The sequence below is a fragment of the Nyctereutes procyonoides genome, unplaced genomic scaffold (genome assembly GCF_905146905.1).
Source record: "Nyctereutes procyonoides isolate TBG_1078 unplaced genomic scaffold, NYPRO_anot_genome, whole genome shotgun sequence".
NCBI classification, from domain to species: domain Eukaryota; kingdom Metazoa; phylum Chordata; class Mammalia; order Carnivora; family Canidae; genus Nyctereutes; species Nyctereutes procyonoides.
The window spans coordinates 883,351-903,583 of record NW_026575128.1 but is presented as its reverse complement, the minus strand read 5'-3'; the positions used below and the strand labels follow the sequence as shown (position 1 = coordinate 903,583).

The 20,233-nt window shown below is 45.9% G+C and overlaps 1 protein-coding gene across 1 annotated transcript in view; it reads left to right on the top strand.

The window, feature by feature from the left end:
* The window catches only part of RIMKLA (ribosomal modification protein rimK like family member A), a 33,793-nt gene extending 27,747 nt beyond the window's left edge, over window positions 1–6,046 (top strand). Inside the window, exons 4-5 of the mRNA XM_055341572.1 lie at window positions 1,661–1,864; window positions 4,278–6,046. Coding sequence (XP_055197547.1) covers window positions 1,661–1,864; window positions 4,278–4,768 — 695 coding nt within the window. The 3' untranslated portion in view covers window positions 4,769–6,046. The remainder of the gene's footprint in view (window positions 1–1,660; window positions 1,865–4,277) is intronic.
* The last annotated feature ends 14,187 nt before the right edge of the window (window positions 6,047–20,233 follow it).

Here is a 20,233-nt window from a genome sequence, read left to right as displayed (position 1 = left end):
CGCTCAAAAATGTTTTGTAGTTTTCAGTGATAAGTCTTATACTTCTTTGGTTAAATTTATTCCTTAACTTTTTTGTTCCTTTTGATGCTCTGGTAAATGGAATTGTGTTCTTAATTTCGTTTTCAGGTTGTTCGTTGCTGGTGTCACACATAGTATCTTAGGGAAAATGGATCGGGAGTAAACAAATTATAGCGGCAGTTATACTCTGGCCTATAGAAATAAATCTAAAGAAGACAGTGCAAGGGTACGGGCTGTGCCCTTGAGAAAGTTACTAATCTTGTAGACCTTTATTTCCCTGTACTGTAAAATAAAAATAACCATCCTGTCCTAATGGCTTCATAGGGCTAATATGAGGTGTAAATGAAATGATAAGAAAACAATCTATTTGGCACATGAGAGATGATTAATCTAAGTCCTCTTTCCCACCCCCTCCCCCCTTTTCCTCTGTTCCTGAAAACTGTAGCTCCTTTAGTAATTTCAGACTAAGTCCTATATTAGAACCTGCCAGGAACCAAGGAACCAAGCCCCTATATCTAGTCCCCATCTCTACTGAAAATCCTACGTAATGCCCAGGGAACCCCTAGTGCCTATAATTGAATCCCAGCCATCTGTGGTCAGACGCCAGGTCTCCTGGTGCCAAATGTCCAGTGGCAGAGACATGTGTTGGAGGATACTTCTCAGTCTTCTATGCCCCGAGGGGCTGATACCCATCACTCTTTTTGTTAAGACTTCAGAAAGGTCCCACTCCTTTTTTTTTTTTTAATTTTTTTTCCCACTCCTTTTAATGTGGTGACACAAATTTTAGGAAAACCATCTCTTTGTTCCATATTTGTGAACAGGAAGGCTCAGGCTGAGTGCGCTCATGTCAGATTTCTAGAGCAAACCTATCAGGAACTCCCACTCAGATCTGTCAGCTAATATGTAAATGGGAAAGGGAGATGCCAAGTGATTATAAAAGCACTGGTGATTCAGGCAGAAAATAAAGGATTTGGAGTCAAGAAGAAATGCTTTCCCTAGATAGAAGTGTATAGGTCATTCCTTTTTAGAGTTAAACAGGTACAGCCAGATAATAAGTTTCTCATGTTTAGAAGGAGGAGGGAGTCTGTCGGAGGCTCCCTCTTTGGACTCCCAGACCTTGTCCATAGCATAGACCTCTCTTAATGCCATATCCTGCTGTGTTGTGCTTACCTTTTGGGGGTCTCTCTCTGCCTAGACTTGGAATTCCTCTACAGTGTGTTCCATTAATTGTGTTCTGTAAACACTGATTGAGGTTCAGCTTTGTACCTCGACCCACTGTGGGCTTTGGGGCCTTCACAAAGTGGGCTGGAGATTAGACTCAGCCTAATCCTGGGGTGAGAGGAGATGCTAACTGCTTTTGGAACTGAATTGACCAGAGCCTTAAGATTTTATCTTGGTCTCTTCTGTGTGTTTCTGGAACACATTATTATTCCTGAAAGAAGAGTTGTGGTAGAGGGAGAGGGAGCTGAGGAAAGCCAAGAGAAAGTTTGGCGGCCATTTAAGAAGAAGCGAGAGTCTGGTCAGAGAAAGGGAAGGGGCTCAGGTAAGGCAAGTTCAGAAAGAAACGACAGCGGTAGGGACAGGGAGATAGGAGGGCAGAGGCTTCTCTAACCACTCCTCTTGCTCTGTCTTTCTTCTTCAGGAAAAGCTGTTTTTCTTGCAAGAGATAAACATCACCTCTCAGACATCTGCCATCTGATACGCCATGATGTGCCCTACCTGTTCCAGAAATATGTGAAGGAGTCACATGGCAAAGATATCCGGGTGGTGGTGGTAGGGGGCCGGGTGATAGGCTCAATGCTTCGCTGCTCCACAGATGGACGGATGCAGAGCAACTGCTCTCTCGGTAAGGTAGACAAGCTCATGGTCAATTTTTTCATTAGGTTGTTTGCACCCATTCAGTAAATGTGGATCGATCCCTCCTATCTTGTCAGGTCTTCCGCTGCACACCAGGATCACAGATAAGGATTAGAAACAAGCCCTGTCCTGTCACAGCAAGCAGCCCGGGAAAAGGACAGATGGGTCAGTGTCACAGACGGTGCTGTGACACAGGTCAGGCCTGGGCATCGGGACGCTGAGAGGGAGCCTTGTCTGGTAGGCGTTGGGACTCAGCAGTCAGGTTTAAACTAGGCAGTGACATGTGGACCCAGGCTTGAGAAAAACTTACACATGGGTAGAGGAGGGATTGAAGGCAGGAGGCAAGGAGAGGAGCTTAGAAGATTTTTACAACTGTCGAGGCAAGAAATAATGAGAGTCGACACTAAGGCAATGCAGAAGGCAGAGTGTATTTCGTGTTTACGTTGTAATTGAAGATTGGGTTTTTCCTATATGTATGATATTATTAGAAAGCTGCAGTTCATGTTTGGATCAAATGCATAACACCATCCCACGAACCTATTGTTAATCTTGTTTTCTATTATGGTGGATGGAGATGTTCCAGGAGAGAGATAAATTATTGTCCCCATCACAAAAAGCTATTGTCACCCTCATCGAATGAATGTGTATGTTGCTAATCTGAAGAAAAAAAAAAAAAAGTGCCCACGGTTATATCCTAAATGCCCCGGTGAGTATACCAAGGCTAGTGATTAATAAAGAGACTGAGACACCAATTCGGCTCTTCCTTTATTAATACTGGTTAAGCAGTTGGCAGAAGCGGACTCTACAAGAACGTGTGTAATTAATGAGAGAGGCTCACGGCCCCACAAAGGAGAAGACCTGAAAGCAGATCGTTGCAGGACACTTGATGGAGTGGTTGTGATGGGGGCAGATGCCAGGCTCAGGTTGACACAGTGCTAAGTACTCAAGACGCAGTCTCATCTCATTAGCGTGTGTGTGGTGCCACCATGTTGAACCTCGTGTATTATGTTGTCTTTTGTAGTCACCTTACAAGATGCATTCTTTAAGTACGTAGGAACCAGATGGTTTTGCCATTTGCCCATGTTGCTCTCCTTGGTGAGCTAGTCTAAAACTCTTTTATAGCCTTTTCCTTATACATTCTAGCAGGTGGAGAAGGGATGGCGTTAAGGAAAAGGCATGAATCCTTGGACCTGAGAATACAGGTCTTAAGTCTTTCCATGGAGACTGTTAAGTCTTTCCATGGAGGTCTTAGCTTCGTAGTAGGTAAGGACAGTCAGACTATCTTTGGTATGGGATTTTGTCTCACAAGCCTATCCATCTCCCTCTTCCTAAAATATAATATTAATTTTTTAAAAAAGGACTTTTAAATTTATTTTGGAGGTGGAGGGAGGGGCAAAGGGAGACAGAGAATCCCTAGCAGACTCCATGCTGAGCGTGGAGCCTGATGTGGGTCTGGGTCCCACGGCCCTGAGGTCATGACCTGAGCCAAAATCAAGAGTCAGATGCTTAACTGACTGGTTCACTCAGGCGCCCCAACATAATGTTAATTTTGCCTTTTTCTGTACAAAAGGAATGCATTCTCATGTAGAAAATTTGGAAAATACGGCAAAGTCCAATAAAAAAGATATTTATCATTAATCCCGTCCGTTAAAGACAGGCATTGTTAACATTTCTGTATTGTTCTTTCTGGCAATGTCTTTTGGCACGGTTGTGGTCATGCTGCAGTCTTTAATCCTTCCAAGTATTTTTCCGTGGGATAACAAACTCTCAATGGGCATTATTATTCATGATTATAAAATATGCTGCTTCCTTCTATTGTGAGAGGTTTCTAGTTTTTCATTTACTCACCAACAAATATTTAGTGAGTGCCTGCTATATCCCAGGATTTTTATTTTCCAGTATTTTATGTTATTTTTTTAAGATTTTATTCATTCATCTGAGAGAGAGGCCCAGAGACTGTGAGCATAAGCAGGGGGAGGAGCAGAGGGAGAGGGAGAAGCAGACTCCCCGCTGAGCAGATCCGGGGTCTCCAGGAACGTGACCCCAAGCTGAAGGCAGCCGATTGCCGACTGAGACACCCAGGCTCCCCTCCAGGATTTTAAGTACCTCTGCCAACACCGTCTTTGTGATACAGCTTTTTTTCCCGTTACGTAAGACTATTTCCTTAGTGGTAGGTCAGAGGAAATAAACATTTTTAAAACTCCTAAATAAGCAGTGACCCTATTGTTTTCCCAAAGGGCATCCTGATTTCCAAGCGGATCTTCTGTGGGTACTAAGAATGCCCATCTCCCTCAGGAGATGCCTCTCCTCAGCACTCCCCCCCCCGCCCCATCTCTTCTCTGAAGGGTCAGCATGGCCCTAGTGTCTGATGTCACCATTATGTCGCTGTGCTTTCCCCGCAGGTGGTGTGGGCGTCATGTGCCCGCTGACAGAACAAGGCAAGCAGTTGGCTATTCAGGTATCTAACATCCTGGGCATGGACTTCTGTGGCATCGATCTGCTCATTATGGACGACGGCTCCTTTGTGGTGTGCGAGGCAAACGCCAACGTCGGCTTCCTAGCCTTCGACCAGGCGTGCAATTTAGACGTGGGTGGCATCATCGCGGACTACACCATGTCCTTGCTGCCCAATAGGCAGACTGGCAAGATGGCTGTGCTCCCAGGACTGTCCAGTCCCAGGGAGAAGAAAGAGCCAGATGGCTGCGCTTCAGCTCAGGGAGTCGCAGAGAGCGTCTACGCCATCAACAATGGGTCTACCTCTAGTGAGAGTGAGCCTGAACTGGGAGAGATCCGGGATTCCTCAGTGAGCACCACGGGGGCCTCGCCCCCCATGCTGCCCGACCCCGGCTACAACATTAACAACAGGATTGCTTCAGAATTAAAACTTAAGTGAATTCCTGCTTTTTGGCAGCATTTAAACCAAATCCTACAGCTTCCCTATAGTTTTGAGTGAATAAAATCTGGACTAACGTGATTTCATTTGCACAGGAACTAAGAAATCCCATCTGGGCACTCCGCATTCTTTCTAACGGTGATTTAAGCAAACGGCTTAGCTTTGTAGTTTTTACAAAGACTGAAATAAAAACACTCACCACGAGCAACATCCCGACTGATCAACTTGAGACGGATCGGTGTCTGCCGCAAGCACTTGGATACCACGGCTGACTTTTAAGGCGCTGACTCTGTCGCTGCTTCTGGCTGCTATCAGCAGAGCCCGTGGACTTGGAAGGGCTCCCGGAAGTACTGTCCTCGGAGGCCACCACCGGATGGAGGCCGGTGCAGAAGAGATGGAATGTGCCCTTCGTTAAGTGTGTGTGTGTGTGATGCTTGAAGAATACACAGTTCAGTCTCTGCTCCCCGTCAATCACCATCTTGGCCATATTTCTCTGACACTCAGGATATGGTGTTTTAGGGAGCTTCCTCATTAGCATTTTCGACGAAGCACTTTGTAGAAAGTTTGAGATTGAGCGTTACTTGACTTCACTGGTTGGCAGGTACCTGCTGTGTAACTGGGGCTTTCTACAAATTGCTTTGCCACTCCGAATTTATAGACCCTGCTTCAACTAATGCCAGCCCCAGCAGCCTCTTGCACCTTTGCTGCCTTTGGCCTCAGCTGGAAATGCACTTCAACGAGCTAGTGGCCACACACTTTCTTTCTTCTGCGTGCACTAGAATTGAATGCCATGAACTTTCTTGTCAATGGACTCTGTTCATTTGTCATCCAGCAGCCGGTGGGTTTTTATCATAGAAAGCTTACTGGAAGATAATCATTTCCCCCTTTCTCTCCTAAAACTTTGTGTACTGCTTAGCTGTAGGAGGTTCTCTTGTATACATTGGTGTTGTGGGCCTGTTGGGTAGATAGAGCCATTGGAAACACACTCTAATCCCCTTGACATTCTAGTCCTAGCCAGGTCCCAGAGACCGGTCCTTACCCACTTTTCCAAACTGGGGAGACTCAGGAATTACTCATTGCACATTTTAGGGGAGGAGGGGGTTGGATAGTGTGGACAGGACACCAAGTGCTTTTCACTTTAACTCTTGAAGCAGCAGATGATGATCTTTCCCTTGGGAGAAATCGCGGAGGTGGGTTTTCCATTTCCACTTAATGAAGTATGATGAGAGTGAGCAAGGCTCCCTTTTTAACCAAATACACTAAAACATAAGCACTCAAGAGTTATCATAATCTGTGTTGTTTCCTTGGGAGACCATACTCTTGAGCTGTGATGTTGCACGTGCCAAGAATGGGTGGAAGTCGTCTTTGGGATTATCTCTGAAGCCCTGCAAGGAAAGATGCCTCACAGCCTTATAGTCAGACTTCATTTTTTCACACTACCCTTCCCAGAGGTAGTTCCAAGCTCCATCACCCATTTTCTTTATCAGACTTACCTTCTAATGCTCTTCGACTGTTCCAAAAAAGAAAAAAAAAATCATCCCTCAAAACACCAGTCTACCCATAAAGGACAACAATGAGGAAGCAAGCTTTCAAGTGGACAGTTTCCAAGGAAGGCTCTAGAAATAGTCTGAGTTAAGGTCAGCTTCACTGGACTACACGTACATCTTCCCAAGGTGACTAGTGTGAAGGCAGCAACACCCATCTGGGTGTATAAATCCCTGTACTTACTCTGCTGTACATGTAAAATGTGTACAAAGTCAAAACTAGTACATTTTTTTCCACAACACATTTAAATAGAAATTGGCTTTTAAAATATTGTGGCTAAAAGCACATCTCACCAAGTAACGCGCAGTTGAAAAGCGTTTGGCTCCATGTAATGGAGATACCGCACTACACAGTTGTAGTTTAAATGCAGTCCAGCCTAGGTTGCATGCCACTCAATTGTAACTCTAGTAACGTGTCTTGTACAGTTGACAAATGATAAATACTTCACCTTTAGACAGGTTAAGACATTTACCTTATCTTTACCACTCAGGGTGGGTTCAGAAGGATAGTTCAAGGTCTGTTCTTGTTGGAATTGTCCAAATGCTTTCTACGTAAACATCTGAACCAAGTGGTGACCCTCTGGAAGCTGCATTCGCTCATTCCCACTGTTCACTGTAAGCCCAGTCTCTCCCACTTTATCTAAAAGGATGCTAGCAGGCCCCGCCCCGAGCAGAGCAGCTGGAGGGTGCTTCCAGCTGCTAGTGACATCTGTAGTCCTTGGCACCATTGCTTGAGATCTAGCCCCTGCCTGGAAGCAGAGAAAGCTAGATCGCACCTGGATCACAGCTTCCTCCCCGGATTTCCCACACTGGCCATGGGCCCTGGGAGCCTTGGTCGCGGGTCTGGGCCACACTTGTTACGGCCGCCCGCCAGGCTGCTGGAAGGAGCCACAGATGTGGCCACAGAGCCACATCCTGGTCCTGGCTCTCCCCTTAAAGAGCTGACTCACCTTGTACAGGCAGGTGGACTCTGCCTCCCATTTTTCCATTCTTCCAATAGGGGAGATGCCCCTTTACCTCTTGAGGCTGCTTTGAGGTTGAAGTGAGTTAATTAATGAGACTGTGCATCATGTGGGAGGTGGTAAAAGAATACCTCCCGCATCTGGCTTTAGAAGTTTCTCATCGTCCCTCCTCTGAGGGAGTCAAGAAAAAGGCCATGGATTCTTGGCATTAGCACACTAGACCATGAGAAAGGATGCAGCTTCTCAGAGGCCTTACCACCTGAAAGGATTAAGGCTCTCGTGTATTCGCACAGCCTTCTGGATGGATCGTATCTAACCTGGAACTCTTGACTCTCCTATATCAACAGTCTTCCTTCTGTAACATAAATTGCAGTGTCTGTATAAGGTCTTCCCATTATCTGATAGTAGCATCTTGAAACTGGTCAAAACTTGAATGCCAATAGCTCCGTCACTCAGAATATATACGATTCTGCACTTGGGAAAAACGTCTTCATGGTATCTGATTGCTGGGGGGTGGGGGCTTGCAAGAATGTGGTCTTGGGGCTTCGGGGCTGTAACATCTGATAAAACTGTGTGAGTGGATCATAAGCTCTTACTATCACCGTTCCAGACTCATTGCTCCCAGCTAAGAGGGGATTCCGTGACGCCTGGGGATGGGGCGAGGAGGAAAGGGAAGGAGAAAGGTCTTGGAAGGTTTTGTGACATTGCAGGGGGAGAAATAAGAAATTGGGATCATTTGGGATTCCAGGCGGAAGGAAGAAGAAATGGCTCTTCCGTGGGTTGTTTCAGTGAAAGAATCATGCACACGCATTCATTAGAGGTAGGGGTCTCGGAAACTGTTTTGTATAAAGAAAATGAATTACATGGATTCTCATCGACCTTGGGGAAGTGGGAGAGACCTGCCTCGGCACTTGCTCAAGTCCTGAGGAACGCTGGTCTTGATGCAAGTCCCAGGGAGACGGAAGCGGTTTGGGGGGGTGGGTCCAGGATCCCCCAAGTAACAGCAGGCCCTGCTGCAGGCACCTGCAGGTGAGCCTTGGGCACCCACCTTCTCCGAGGTGGGTCTGAGGGGCCGTGTCCAAGTGAATCCGAAGCCATTAGAACGGGACACCTCAGCTTCCGTACTTTCCTTTGCATCTGCAGGTGAGGCTTCTGTTTGCTGTCAGACTGCAGATGTTTGGGGACGAGCCCTGACGACTGTCATCTTGTCTCTGGACTTAGCATCCTCCCATCTGCTGCTACAGCCATTAGGCCAAGCCGCGTGCTGTTTTTGACTTTCTCTGAGACTCGAGGTCAGATTATGACTTCAAAATGCTTCCACCTGGAAGACCTCCCCATCTCAGGAAAATGTTGTCGGAATCCTTCCTTAAAACTATATTATGCTGCCATTCCCAGTATATGGCCAGACCCTGCAGCCCTCCCTTCTAGAACACTCCCTCGAGTCCAACCACTTTGTTCCTTCAAGCTTCTCAGTTCCCTTCTCCAGGTGTGGTTCCCATGCCAGCGTGTGGCCCTCTCCTGGGCCCCGTGCTGGCATCCCAAGCCCATTTGGTAGTCTCGCTGTGCCATTTCATGCTCACCGTGCCTCCGAGGCAAGACTGAGGATGTCACCTGACAAGTGGACCCAGGAATAACCACACTCCCGACACCAGTTCAGTCCCCTCATTTTATAGATGGAGGATCTGAATCCCAGGAGCCAAGAGCTAGTCAGCGGCAGGGTGGGGACGCTGGTAGGCCCATTCCCCATTCAGGCTCAGCACACTGCCAGAGGTGGCTCTGTTCTCCCCTGGGGCTTAGCACTTGCTGTCACCCTGGACTCCCCCTCTGCCCTTTGTCCTGCTGGGCCTCTGCTCTCAATCAACATGGTGTTGATGCGCCAGCTCTGAAGGGTTTATCTCTTGGATGGCTTTGAATGAGTCCTAGAGGCATGCATATATGAGGTTTTCTAGGGTGCAAGCTGGCATGTGGCCTGTGCCTTCAGACCCACCAAGACCCATTCAGCCCCACCTCACGCTGTCAGTGATGGATGAGAGAAGGAAAGGCCCTGCTGAGCTGGCCGAAGGCTCCCTGGGCCCCAACTTAGCTGACGTTTCCCCGCTGTGGAATGTCTTGGATGTGTGGAGGCCTTTGTGGGCCTCTTTGGAGGTCAACGGCCTGGAGGTCCCAAACTTCTCCCATCGGGCACTCCTGCCGGGGGATCCTGATGGATGCACACGTTCCAGTTGCAATCGGCCACAAAGTCAAAAGTCTCCTTCCACTTCAAACCCACGGTGCATTCACCTGCAGCCCAGCCACAAGGCCAGATTCTTCCCTCTTGTAGCCCATAGGTCAGCTGAGGCCCACGTACCCCCTGGGACCCAGGCACATCTGATAACTGGGCCTTTGGATGTCTGCTCTCTAAGGCGCTGACATTTTGGCAGTCCCAGCTGACTCCAGACTTCTGTTACCTCGTTTTAGGCAATGACGGGGTCTCCTCCCTGCCGTGCATCAATGACACGAAGCTCAGTTCCCTCTCCCATTTCTGCACACAACAAAATTCAAACGTGCCAGCATATGTGTGTGCGTGTGTGCTCCAGTGACCTGAGAGGAAGCAAGAGGTTATAGCAATGCAGACACGATACCCCCCCCCCTCCATAAAGGGTTCTTTGGATACATCACCAAGGAGCCCATCACCTTCTACCCCACAAGTACCTGTCTCTCTGCTTGGGGCAAACCAAAACCACTTAAGTGCTCTTGGACAGCAGTGAGGCCAGTCCTTTTCTTAATTTGATTTCTGCCAATGCCCTTACCTTGGAGAGTTCCTCTTCTCCAATGGGTGGCTTATTAAAGGCATTTTCTTAAGCAAAAAAAGCAAAAACGGCTCCTTCCTCAAGAGGAACTGCAGTGTCACCGCTTAGGGTGGTACATTTTCCACTCATTCTACGCTAACCAGGCATCACAGCAACCAGAGGCCCCACTGTGAGGGGCTTCACTGTCAGTGGAAGGCAACATGGGCTAAGGTCAATAATGCCAGTTTGAGCTTGACATCCCGGGTGCAAATCCTGACCACATAACCTATGGCTTGTGTGACCTTGGGAGAGTCACTTAATCTGGCCAAACCCTCGTTTCTCTACCTATAAATGTGATAAACACGATCGCGAATGTGAAGCACTTAACCACATGCCTAGCTTTCAGCAGCTTCGTTCCCACTGTCAGCAGTCACGGGCGGCTCCTGCCTGCGATCAGGGCTCAGGGCCAAGGGATGAGAGCGGGCACACAGCAGCTCTACAGCTGGGGAAGGAGGAGGGCGAGGAGGCCTGGCAGCTATTTAACGATGGGCAGGTTCCATCCGTCCTGGAGATTCTATGATGCTAGAGTGTAGGATCTAGGTGGTGCATTTGGCTTCATGTACTTGTGTTTGAAGGAAAGCCTGCCTTGGACAACGGGGAGTCTGGAAAGCTGGCAAGCAGCCTGCCCTTGGATGATTTAGCACCTGGTTTCTTCGACTTTTCCTGTATTAGGTTTGCTGGCTTTGCATCAAATGGAAGGAGGAGGTGCCAGGGACTTGAATTAAATCTGTCACACAGAGGGTGAGGGGGTGCAGAAGGCCAGGCTGTGCGGGGAACTCCAATAGCCCAACAGCACCATCTGGGCTTGGCAGCGATGACAGCCCTGAGATCAGATGCAAGGAGCCCGGAAAGTGGCTACTATCCTGCCGCCCTGCGCCTGTGGAGTGGGGCGCCCAGAATCTCCCATCTAGAAAGAATGCTCATCTCCTCTAAGGGGGGGCCGGGGCTCTCCATCCCTCTGCGGAACTAACAGAGGTCTCTGAAGACAGGATTAGGCAGGTGGCTGGCGTGTTTTCATCCCACCGGGGAAGTCTCCGGAGTGCCAGTGGTGTCCTGGAGCCAGCTCGTCCTGGCCCATGAGACTGGATTGTTAGCATTTTCAGGAATTCAGTGAGCTGGTGTTTTGTTTTGTTTTTTTAAACACAGCCATCATCAAAAATTAAAAGATATAAGCCTACGACTAAAGTGTATCACACAGAAATCAAGTGTATTAAAAACATGGGTAATAAATACTCAAATGTCATCACTTCCTGATTTTTTGACTACGTTTTCCTCTGCTCGATGCTGTTGAGCTTGTGCTGTCATTTCCTCGCGGTGGAGACGCCTACGATGAGCGGGGGGCTGCTGTGCGGCTCTGCAAACGCCACCGTGCCGTGACCCTGGCCACTTGAAATCCGCCACGGTGGGGTAGCTACCTGCCAGCAATGGGCAGATGCCACATGGCAGGCTGTTACCCCTGGAGGGCTGGTGGTGAAACAGGCATCAGCACACACCTGCTACTTGGTGACCGAGGAAGAAATTGAGCCACACGAGCACTGAAGGAGCTGGTTCCCAGGGGCCTGGCCTGTGTGAGGTCCTCCTTGCAGCAGGTGCCCTGGTGTAGTGCGCAGAGCTGACCAAGAAAGACGCTTGAGAACGTTGCTCCTCTGCTTGTTTTGCCTTGCCTCTGTTTGCCACGCGTGAGAAATCCTGTTTACTTCGCTCCAAAACTTCTGGAGACATCGGAGAGTTCTGGCTCCCTGCAGGCTGTACCTTAGCCCAGTTCCCTCCAACAGAGTGAAGGGCGGTTTCTCCTGCCCCACTGGTAAAGTGCAAATGTGCTGCAAGGAATATATCTTACCTGGGCCGGAGAGAGCTCCTTGCCAAGTGGTGTCTTCAGCAATAACAATGGTAAGTCCCCCAACAGGGAAGAAATCGTTTATAACTGATTGTTTTTGCTGTCTTCACTTTTTTATTAAAATGATGACTGTGGAGTCAACAAAACTCAAAGACAACCTACAGAATGGGAGAAGATATTTGCAAATAACATATCAGATAAAGGGCTAGTTTCCAAAATCTATAAAGAACTTCTTAAACTCAACACCAAAGAAACAAACAATCCAATCATGAAATGGGCAAAAGACATGAAGAGAAATCTCACAGAGGAAGACATAGACATGGCCAACATGCACATGAGAAAATGCTCTGCATCACTTGCCATCAGGGAAATACAAATCAAAACCACAATGAGATACCACCTCACCTCACACCAGTGAGAATGGGGAAAATTAACAAGGCAGGAAACAACAAATGTTGGAGAGGATGTGGAGAAAGGGGAACCCTCTTACACTGTTGGTGGGAATGTGACCTGGTGCAGCCACTCTGGAAAACTGTGTGGAGGTTCCTCAAAGAATTAAAAATAGACCTGCCCTACGACCCAGCAATTGCACTGTTAGGGATTTACCCCGAAGATTCAGATGCAATGAAACGCCGGGGCACCTGCACCCCGATGTTTCTAGCAGCCATGTCCACAATAGCCAAACTGTGGAAGGAGCCTCGGTGCCCATCGAAAGATGAATGGATAAAGAAGATGTGGTTTATGTATACAATGGAATATTCCTCAGCCATTAGAAACGACAAATACCCACCATTTGCTTCAACGTGGATGGAACTGGAGGGTATTATGCTGAGTGAAGTGAGTCAATCGGAGAAGGACAAACAGTGTATGTTCTCATTCATTTGGGGAATATGAATAATAGTGAAGGGGAATATAAGGGAAGGGAGAAGAAATGTGTGGGAGATATCAGAAAGGGACACAGAACATAAAGACTCCTAACTCTGGGAAACGAACTAGGGGTGGTGGAGGGGAGGAGGGCAGGGGGTGGGGGTGAGTGGGTGACGGGCACTGAGGGGGACACTTGACGGGATGAGCACTGGGTGTTATTCTGTATGTTGGTAAATTGAACACCAATAAAAATTAATTTATAATAAAAAAAATAAAAACAAAAATAAAATAAAATAAAATAAAATAAAATAAAATAAAATGATGACTGTGGGACAAAATGCTTGGTTTGCCTCTGTTCCCCACAATCCGTCCCTTTTGGTGGTTCTTTTTAAGTAAGAGCCACGCGCTGAAGCTACATTTTATTATCTTCATATCACAAAACGAGGGAAAAGCTTCACAAAAACTTCATCCTATTCACTTGCACACCAGCTGCATCCTGAAAAACCATAATTTTCCTTTCAAACGCGGAGTGTCATCTGAATTGTAATATTGCCAACTCTCAACTGTCAAGATGATGGAGGAAAATACTAATGCAGATGGTTTGAGCGTGTCACGGGCCTGCTCCGTGAGCTCTCTTGCACTGACATTTGAATTAAGATTCAAGGAGCAAGTGAGAGCTGAAATCCTTTAACAAGGGTCGCGTGGTGCAGTCAGGGCCCCAGGGGACTGAAGGAATCTGTGCGACCACCTGAAGAAGGCATCCTGGGGACGCCTGGGGGTGGCTCAGGGTTGAGCACCTGCTTTCGATTCAGGGTTTGCTGTCCTGGGATCCTGGGTCCTGGGATCAAGTTCCGCATCAGGCTCCCTGCAGGGACCCTGCTTCTCCCTCTGCCTCTCTCTCTGTCTCATGAATAAATAACATATTAAAAAAAAAAAAAGAATGCTCCCAGGTCAGGCTGAGCCACAGGGACCTACCTGTATTTGCCTGATACTTCACAGGCTGTGCTGGGAGAAACAGGGATAAGACCTTTAGCACCTTACGATGGTCAGCACCAGGCCAGAGACCCTTGAACTAGGGCTGTTCCCCAATTTGTGAGGGTTGGGGAACCCAGCCTGAGTCAAGAGATTGGCAGGGTAATCCCTGATTGTTGCTGCCGGGGAATGATTTGGGGGATACCACTGTCCTACCTCTCATGTGTCCTTTGACCTAAACATCGGGGAATGTGACCTATGTTTCTTTTTATTCTTTTTATTTGATGTGAGAATCTTCAAAGGACACAAAAGCACAGAAAACACCCAGCGTGGAGCCCAATGTGGGGCTTCAACTCACAACCCTGAGGTCAAGACCTGAGCTGAGATCAAGAGTCAGACACTTCACTGACTGAGCCCTAGCATGTATCTCTTTTTTTAAGAGAAGACCCTCCCTTATGCCTTTACCACATCTAAAAAAAATTAACAATAATTCCTTGGTACCATCTACTTCCCATTCTATGTCAAATTCCCCTAGTTGTCTCAAAAAGAACTCCCTTTAGCTGCACTGTAGTTCAGGGTATTTGATGGGGCAGGAGGTACATTGGAAAGGGTGGTGACTGTTTCCCCATCCTCCTGACTTTGGCTCTGGCGGAAACTGTGCCACCTGTGGAGACACCACTGGAGGGGCACCAGCTGGCTACAGACATCTTTCCAAGTGGTTGGGTCTTGGGACTTCCTCTCCTCAAGGAATAGGCCTACGAAGCTCCCCTTCTATTTTCCAGGGTCCCACGGTCTCCCCCTGAGACCCACCCAGCCTGTGTGCTGCAGACACCCCTGGTTGTCACCGTGGCACCCACTCCACTGCTTCTCCTGCACCTGTGTCTTTCACTGCAGGTATTTCCTAAATCAGGGAAGAGGCCTCTCCCAAGGGTTGCCTCTTTCACCAGCCTCAGATCTACCGTACCCTCAGGGAATCACAGCTCTTCAGCTCTCCCAAAGCGCTGTGGCCTCCTCATTTGTCAGGAAATTTTGGCTGGATTCTTCATGGGATGCGTGGTGGAGCTTCTGAGCAGCAGCACACGTGTCACATCTGAACACACATCTCTCACTGGAGACACGGGGCGACTGATGCCCTGCCTGCTTCAGGATTTTCTTTTGCTACAAAGAACATTAAGACCATTGGTTGGTGAACTATGAATAAGGTCCGTATTTTATCATCTGATAGTATCATATCAGTGTTAATTCCTAATTTTGATGATTGTGCTGCCAAGTATATGGAAGAGCATGTCCTTGTTTTTAGAAAATACACATTCAGTGTTGGGGGGTGAAGGGGCATCATGTCTGCAACTTACCTTCCAATGGTTCAGAAAACAGTGAATAGCTAGGGAGGAAAAATGAAAGCAAATGTGGTAAAATGTTAACATTTGGGGAATCTGGATGAAAGGGACAAGGGGATTCTTTGCATGAACAGTCTGAAGAAACCTGAAATTATGTCTACCTCCTCTGCTGGGTTTTCTCCATTAATCCTTCAGTCTGGGGGCATTTCCTTGTCTCTCTTCTCTTCCATGGGCGATCTCCTCTATCCCTGGTATTAGTTACCATCTACTTGATGTTCTCAAAGTTCTCTCTCTCTCTTTTAAAAAAATATTTTATTTAAATTCAATTTGCCAACGTGTAGTATAACACCCAGTGCTCATCCCATCAAATCAAATTTTTCTCTGGAACCTAGGCTTCTTCTCATAATGTCAGATGGTATGTCCTGTTGCCTACCTTTTTGTCTGGTCCCTGAATGTCTCACCGGTTCCTCCAACTCACCTCGCCCCAGTCTGAGTACATGTTCCCCTCCCCTTCCCTCTCCTCCCCTCACAGGCCCTCTCCTCTTCCACGGCCCCCTCACCTGCCTGCATGGTGCCAACTGCTTGCTCAAACCAGAAGAAAATAAACTGCAACTCCAGTGCTCCCTTTGGGCTGCTCTCTTCCTCATCCTTCATGGACATTTTTGTTTCTTGTGGTGAGACTTGACTTTCAAACTAGGAGAGGTCTTTCATCACTGCCTTGTTCATCAAGATGTTCTAGAAGATCTGTGATCTTTGCAAAGGTTTGCAAGCAATGGACAATGATTTTATAATATATAATCCTAGGTTTATCACCTGGTTGCAACATCCATATGCTTTTAAAGCCTGCTAGCATTTATTTAACTATTTGTTAACTACTGAAACTGTATGTTTGTGTGGGCACATATTAAAATATATTAAAATATTTATCTCTGTTGCGTTGCCATCAATATTGATGAATATCAGGAAAGACATACTTTCTATCAAACAAAATGATGACATGGTCTGTCATTCAAGTAATGGTTCATTATCCTTTTTTGAAGTACTTACTTTGTCAGATGTTTGTTTTTCATGACCTGTTATTCTTTTTTTTTTTAAGATTTGATTTATTCATTTGAGAGAGAGAAGAGAGCACAAGCAAGGAGAGGAGGAGGGGAGGAGGGAGAGAGGGAGAGAAAGAAGGAAAGGAAGAGGGAGGACGAGAGGCAAAGCAGACTTTCCACTGAGCAGGGAGGCTGATCCCAGGATTCTAGGATCATGACCTGAGCCAAAGGCAGACACTTAACCAACTGAGCCACCCAGATGCCCCTATGGATCTGCTGGGAGATGTCACACTTTATAGTGTCATTGTGAATACAGAGACACCTCACTTAACGTGTTGTACACCTGTAGTGGGAGCTTCTGGTGGCAGAGCAGTTTGTTACTGATCTTGGTCATCTAGGATCAGTGACACAGCACCACTCCATACCTGTGCAGTGATAAAATGTCATATAGCAGGAATACAGAGCAAGTACTCAAAAGTGAATTTTTGTTAATGTTCATAGACAAATGATATAATTTGTGACAATGAACATGTACTTGCTGGTAGAAAAAAATTTAGCTAGACCTTTCAAGGATGATTTCTCAGCTCCAAGCCTGCAAGTTCTGCTGAAGATGCATAGGGAAGATGTGATGACCTGGTGGGAAGAGAAGAGACACTCTGTGAAGGACCCACCGCATCGCCAGAACTCCTGGTTGGTTCTCTTTAGCCTGCTTATACCTTTTTGGGTCAAGTAAACCACATTTCACAGAGATCATTGGAACTGAGATTATGTCCCACATGACTGTATCATGTATGAAAATGAAATACATCTTCATTGAAGAGTCAAAAAAATGAGGGCAAAATAAAACATTTTAAGATTAATGAAAGAGAAAATCTGAGAATTTGCCATCAGCACACCCTCACTACAGGAAATCTCAAATGAAGCACCATCAGTACACCTTCACATGGAAATCCCAGGTGAGCCAGATGAAAGTATGAAAAACAAGAAAGAATATGATGACTTTATAAAATAAAAATAATTGTGATTTGTGGATGTGAGACATATTTGAAATAAATAATAGTGATAATATACAAGTTAGGGCAGTAAATGGAATTAAAAGGTTTTAAAGGTCTTATATTATTGGGGATGAGGGTTATACATCCTGAAGAGCTCAAGACCTCATTAGTTAGGAATGAATATTTGAATTTCTGGGGTAACCACTGAAAGACTAGAAGCATGGTATATAACCTACAAGCTAGTAGAGAGGAGGAGAAAATAGAATGGGAAAAATGTATAATCAATCCAAAATAAAGAAGAAAATAGAACATGCAGATCAAAGAGAAGACACAAAATAAGAATGTAGATTTATTTTTTTTTAATTTTTATTTATTTATTTATGATAGTCACACACACACACAGAGAGAGAGAGAGAGAGAGAGAGAGGCAGAGACACAGGCAGAGGGAGAAGCAGGCTCCATGCACCGGGAGCCCGACGTGGGACTCGATCCCGGGTCTCCAGGATCGCGCCCTGGGCCAAAGGCAGGCGCCAAACCGCTGCGCCACCCAGGGATCCCAAGAATGTAAATTTATTTATTTATTTATTTATTTATTTATTTATTTATTTAAGATTTATTTATTTATTTATGATAGACAGAGAGAGAGAGAGAGAGAGAGAGAGAGAGAGAGAGAGAGGCAGAGACACAGGAGGAGGGAGAAGCAGGCTCCATGCCAGGAGCCCGACGCGGGACTCGATCCCGGGACTACAGGATCGTGCCCTGGGCCAAAGGCAGGCGCCAAACCACTGAGCCACCCAGGGATCCCCAAGAATGTAGATTTAAACTCAAATAATTTAGTATGTAAATAAAATGTAAATGGCTAAATGATGATTTAACAATTGCAGATATAAAAATATCTAGTTCTATTTTTACAAGAGATATATCTAAAAATAAGGATATAATCTATATCCTTAATAGATCTAATAATCTATTAGAAAGTAAAAGATTGCAAGAAGAAATATCAAGTGTTTCGGTAAGGGTTCAGTTGGGAGAACAGAAGCCTCTAGACACTTTTAAGTAAGGAGCTTTATTTAATACAGGGAATTAGAGGCTTACATGATCTTTGAAATCGCTGGGTGATAAAGACCAAGGAGCAAAGGTCAGCAAGCTGCTTTCACAGAAAATCCGCTTTCAGGAAAGCAACCGGATGATTTTCAAGAAGATTAATGGCTGCTTCTTCTCATCCAGACTCCAACTCCTGTGTAGTTGCCCCTGATTGGCTGAATTCAATCCAGAATCATGGAAGAAAAAAGAGGGAACTGTAGTTCTAAGCTCCCCATTGGATACAGAGATAATGCTGAAGGAAACCATGAGGATGCCTTGCTGGTATCAAGCAATCCAGCCCCAAAGGAAACGGAGGTAGCTACATTACTACCAGACCAAAACAGACTCTAAGGTCAAAAGTGTTAACTAGAGATAAAAGAATCACTTCATAGTACAGAAAATAAAGATTCAATTCACCAGGAAAGTCTAATGTTTGAATTTGTACTTGCCTAATGATAATAAAGCCTCAAAATATATAAAGCAAAAATGGATGGAACTACAAAGAGAAACAGATACATCCACAATCATAATGGATAGATTTTTAAATGCCTCTCCCAGAAATAAACAAGTAATTCAACAAGGATATGCAAGATTTGAAACTATGAACAGGCTCGACTTAACAGACATACACAGGGCAATGTGCCCAATAATTCTATTCTTCTCTAGCACAGACAGAATGTTTTCAAATATTGAGCATATCCTGAGCCATACAGCAAACCACAACAAAGTTCTAAAAGCCAGAATTGTACACAGCATATTTTATGACTTCAATAAAATTAAGCTAAAAGTCAACAACAAAGAAGGAATTAAGGTTACCACCTTCTTTTAAAAATTAGGAATCATATTTCTAATGGACTCATAGATCATAGAAAATTAAATATTTAACGCAAAGTGACAATTGAAATGCTGCCTTTCATATTGTGTAGGATAAACTAAGGCAGTATTTAGAGGAACATTTATAGCTTTATTTTTTTTTTAAATATTTTTTTTAATTTTTATTTATTTATTATAGTCACAGAGAGAGAGAGGGAGAGAGAGGGGCAGAGACACAGGCAGAGGGAGAAGCAGGCTCCATGCAGGGAGCCCCACGTGGGATTCGATCCCGGGTCCCCAGTATCGCGCCCTGGGCCAAAGGCAGGCGCCAAACCGCTGCGCCACCCAGGGATCCCCACATTTATAGCTTTAAATGCAAATTTTCAAAAAGCAGAAAGACTGTATCCCCCACACCCTTCTATGGCAAAGACCTGATGATTAAATTACTAAACATATGGAAAAGTAGAAGGTTATGGCCTATAATCAAGAGGAAAATCAGTCAAAAGGAACAATAAATTGGGGTGCCTGGTTAGCTCAGTTAGTTAGGTGTCTGACTTCGGCTCAGGTCATGATCTCAGAGTCCTGGGATCGAGTCCTATGTCTTACTCCCTGTTTAGTGGGGAGTCTGCTTCTCCCTCTCCCTCTGCCCCTCTGCCTGCTTATGCTTGCTCACATGCTCTCTCTCGCTCTCTCTCAAATAAATAAATAAAATCTTTTTAAAAAAGAACAATAAGTATAAACACTCTAATTTACACAATGAGTTTATAAATAGATTCAGTGAGGAAGGACGCATGAACAAAACCTCAGAGGTGGTAGGAGGACAGAGAATGGAGCAACGAAGAAGGAAGAAAGGGGCTGATGAATATGGTGAGGAGGGAGCTAGAGTTTAGTGAAATGGCCTAGGGAGACTTCCTAGGAACAGGGAAGTTCCAGTATTTTCTTGTAAATTATCTGCTGAAGAGTGGTCGATCCTCCTCCTCACCCTTCCAAACTTCATCACACATCTCTTTGAAAGAGTGGACCCAAACCCCGGGCTAGGGGGTGAGAATCCAGAAGCACGGGGTATGTTCCAGAAGAGAGGAAAAGCAGCTGCATGAAGGTTGTGCAGAGGAGAATGCGCCTGGAGTGACAGTAAGGCCCTGTGACTTCATAGCCACTGTGGAGAAGCTCACAACACGCACTGGTAT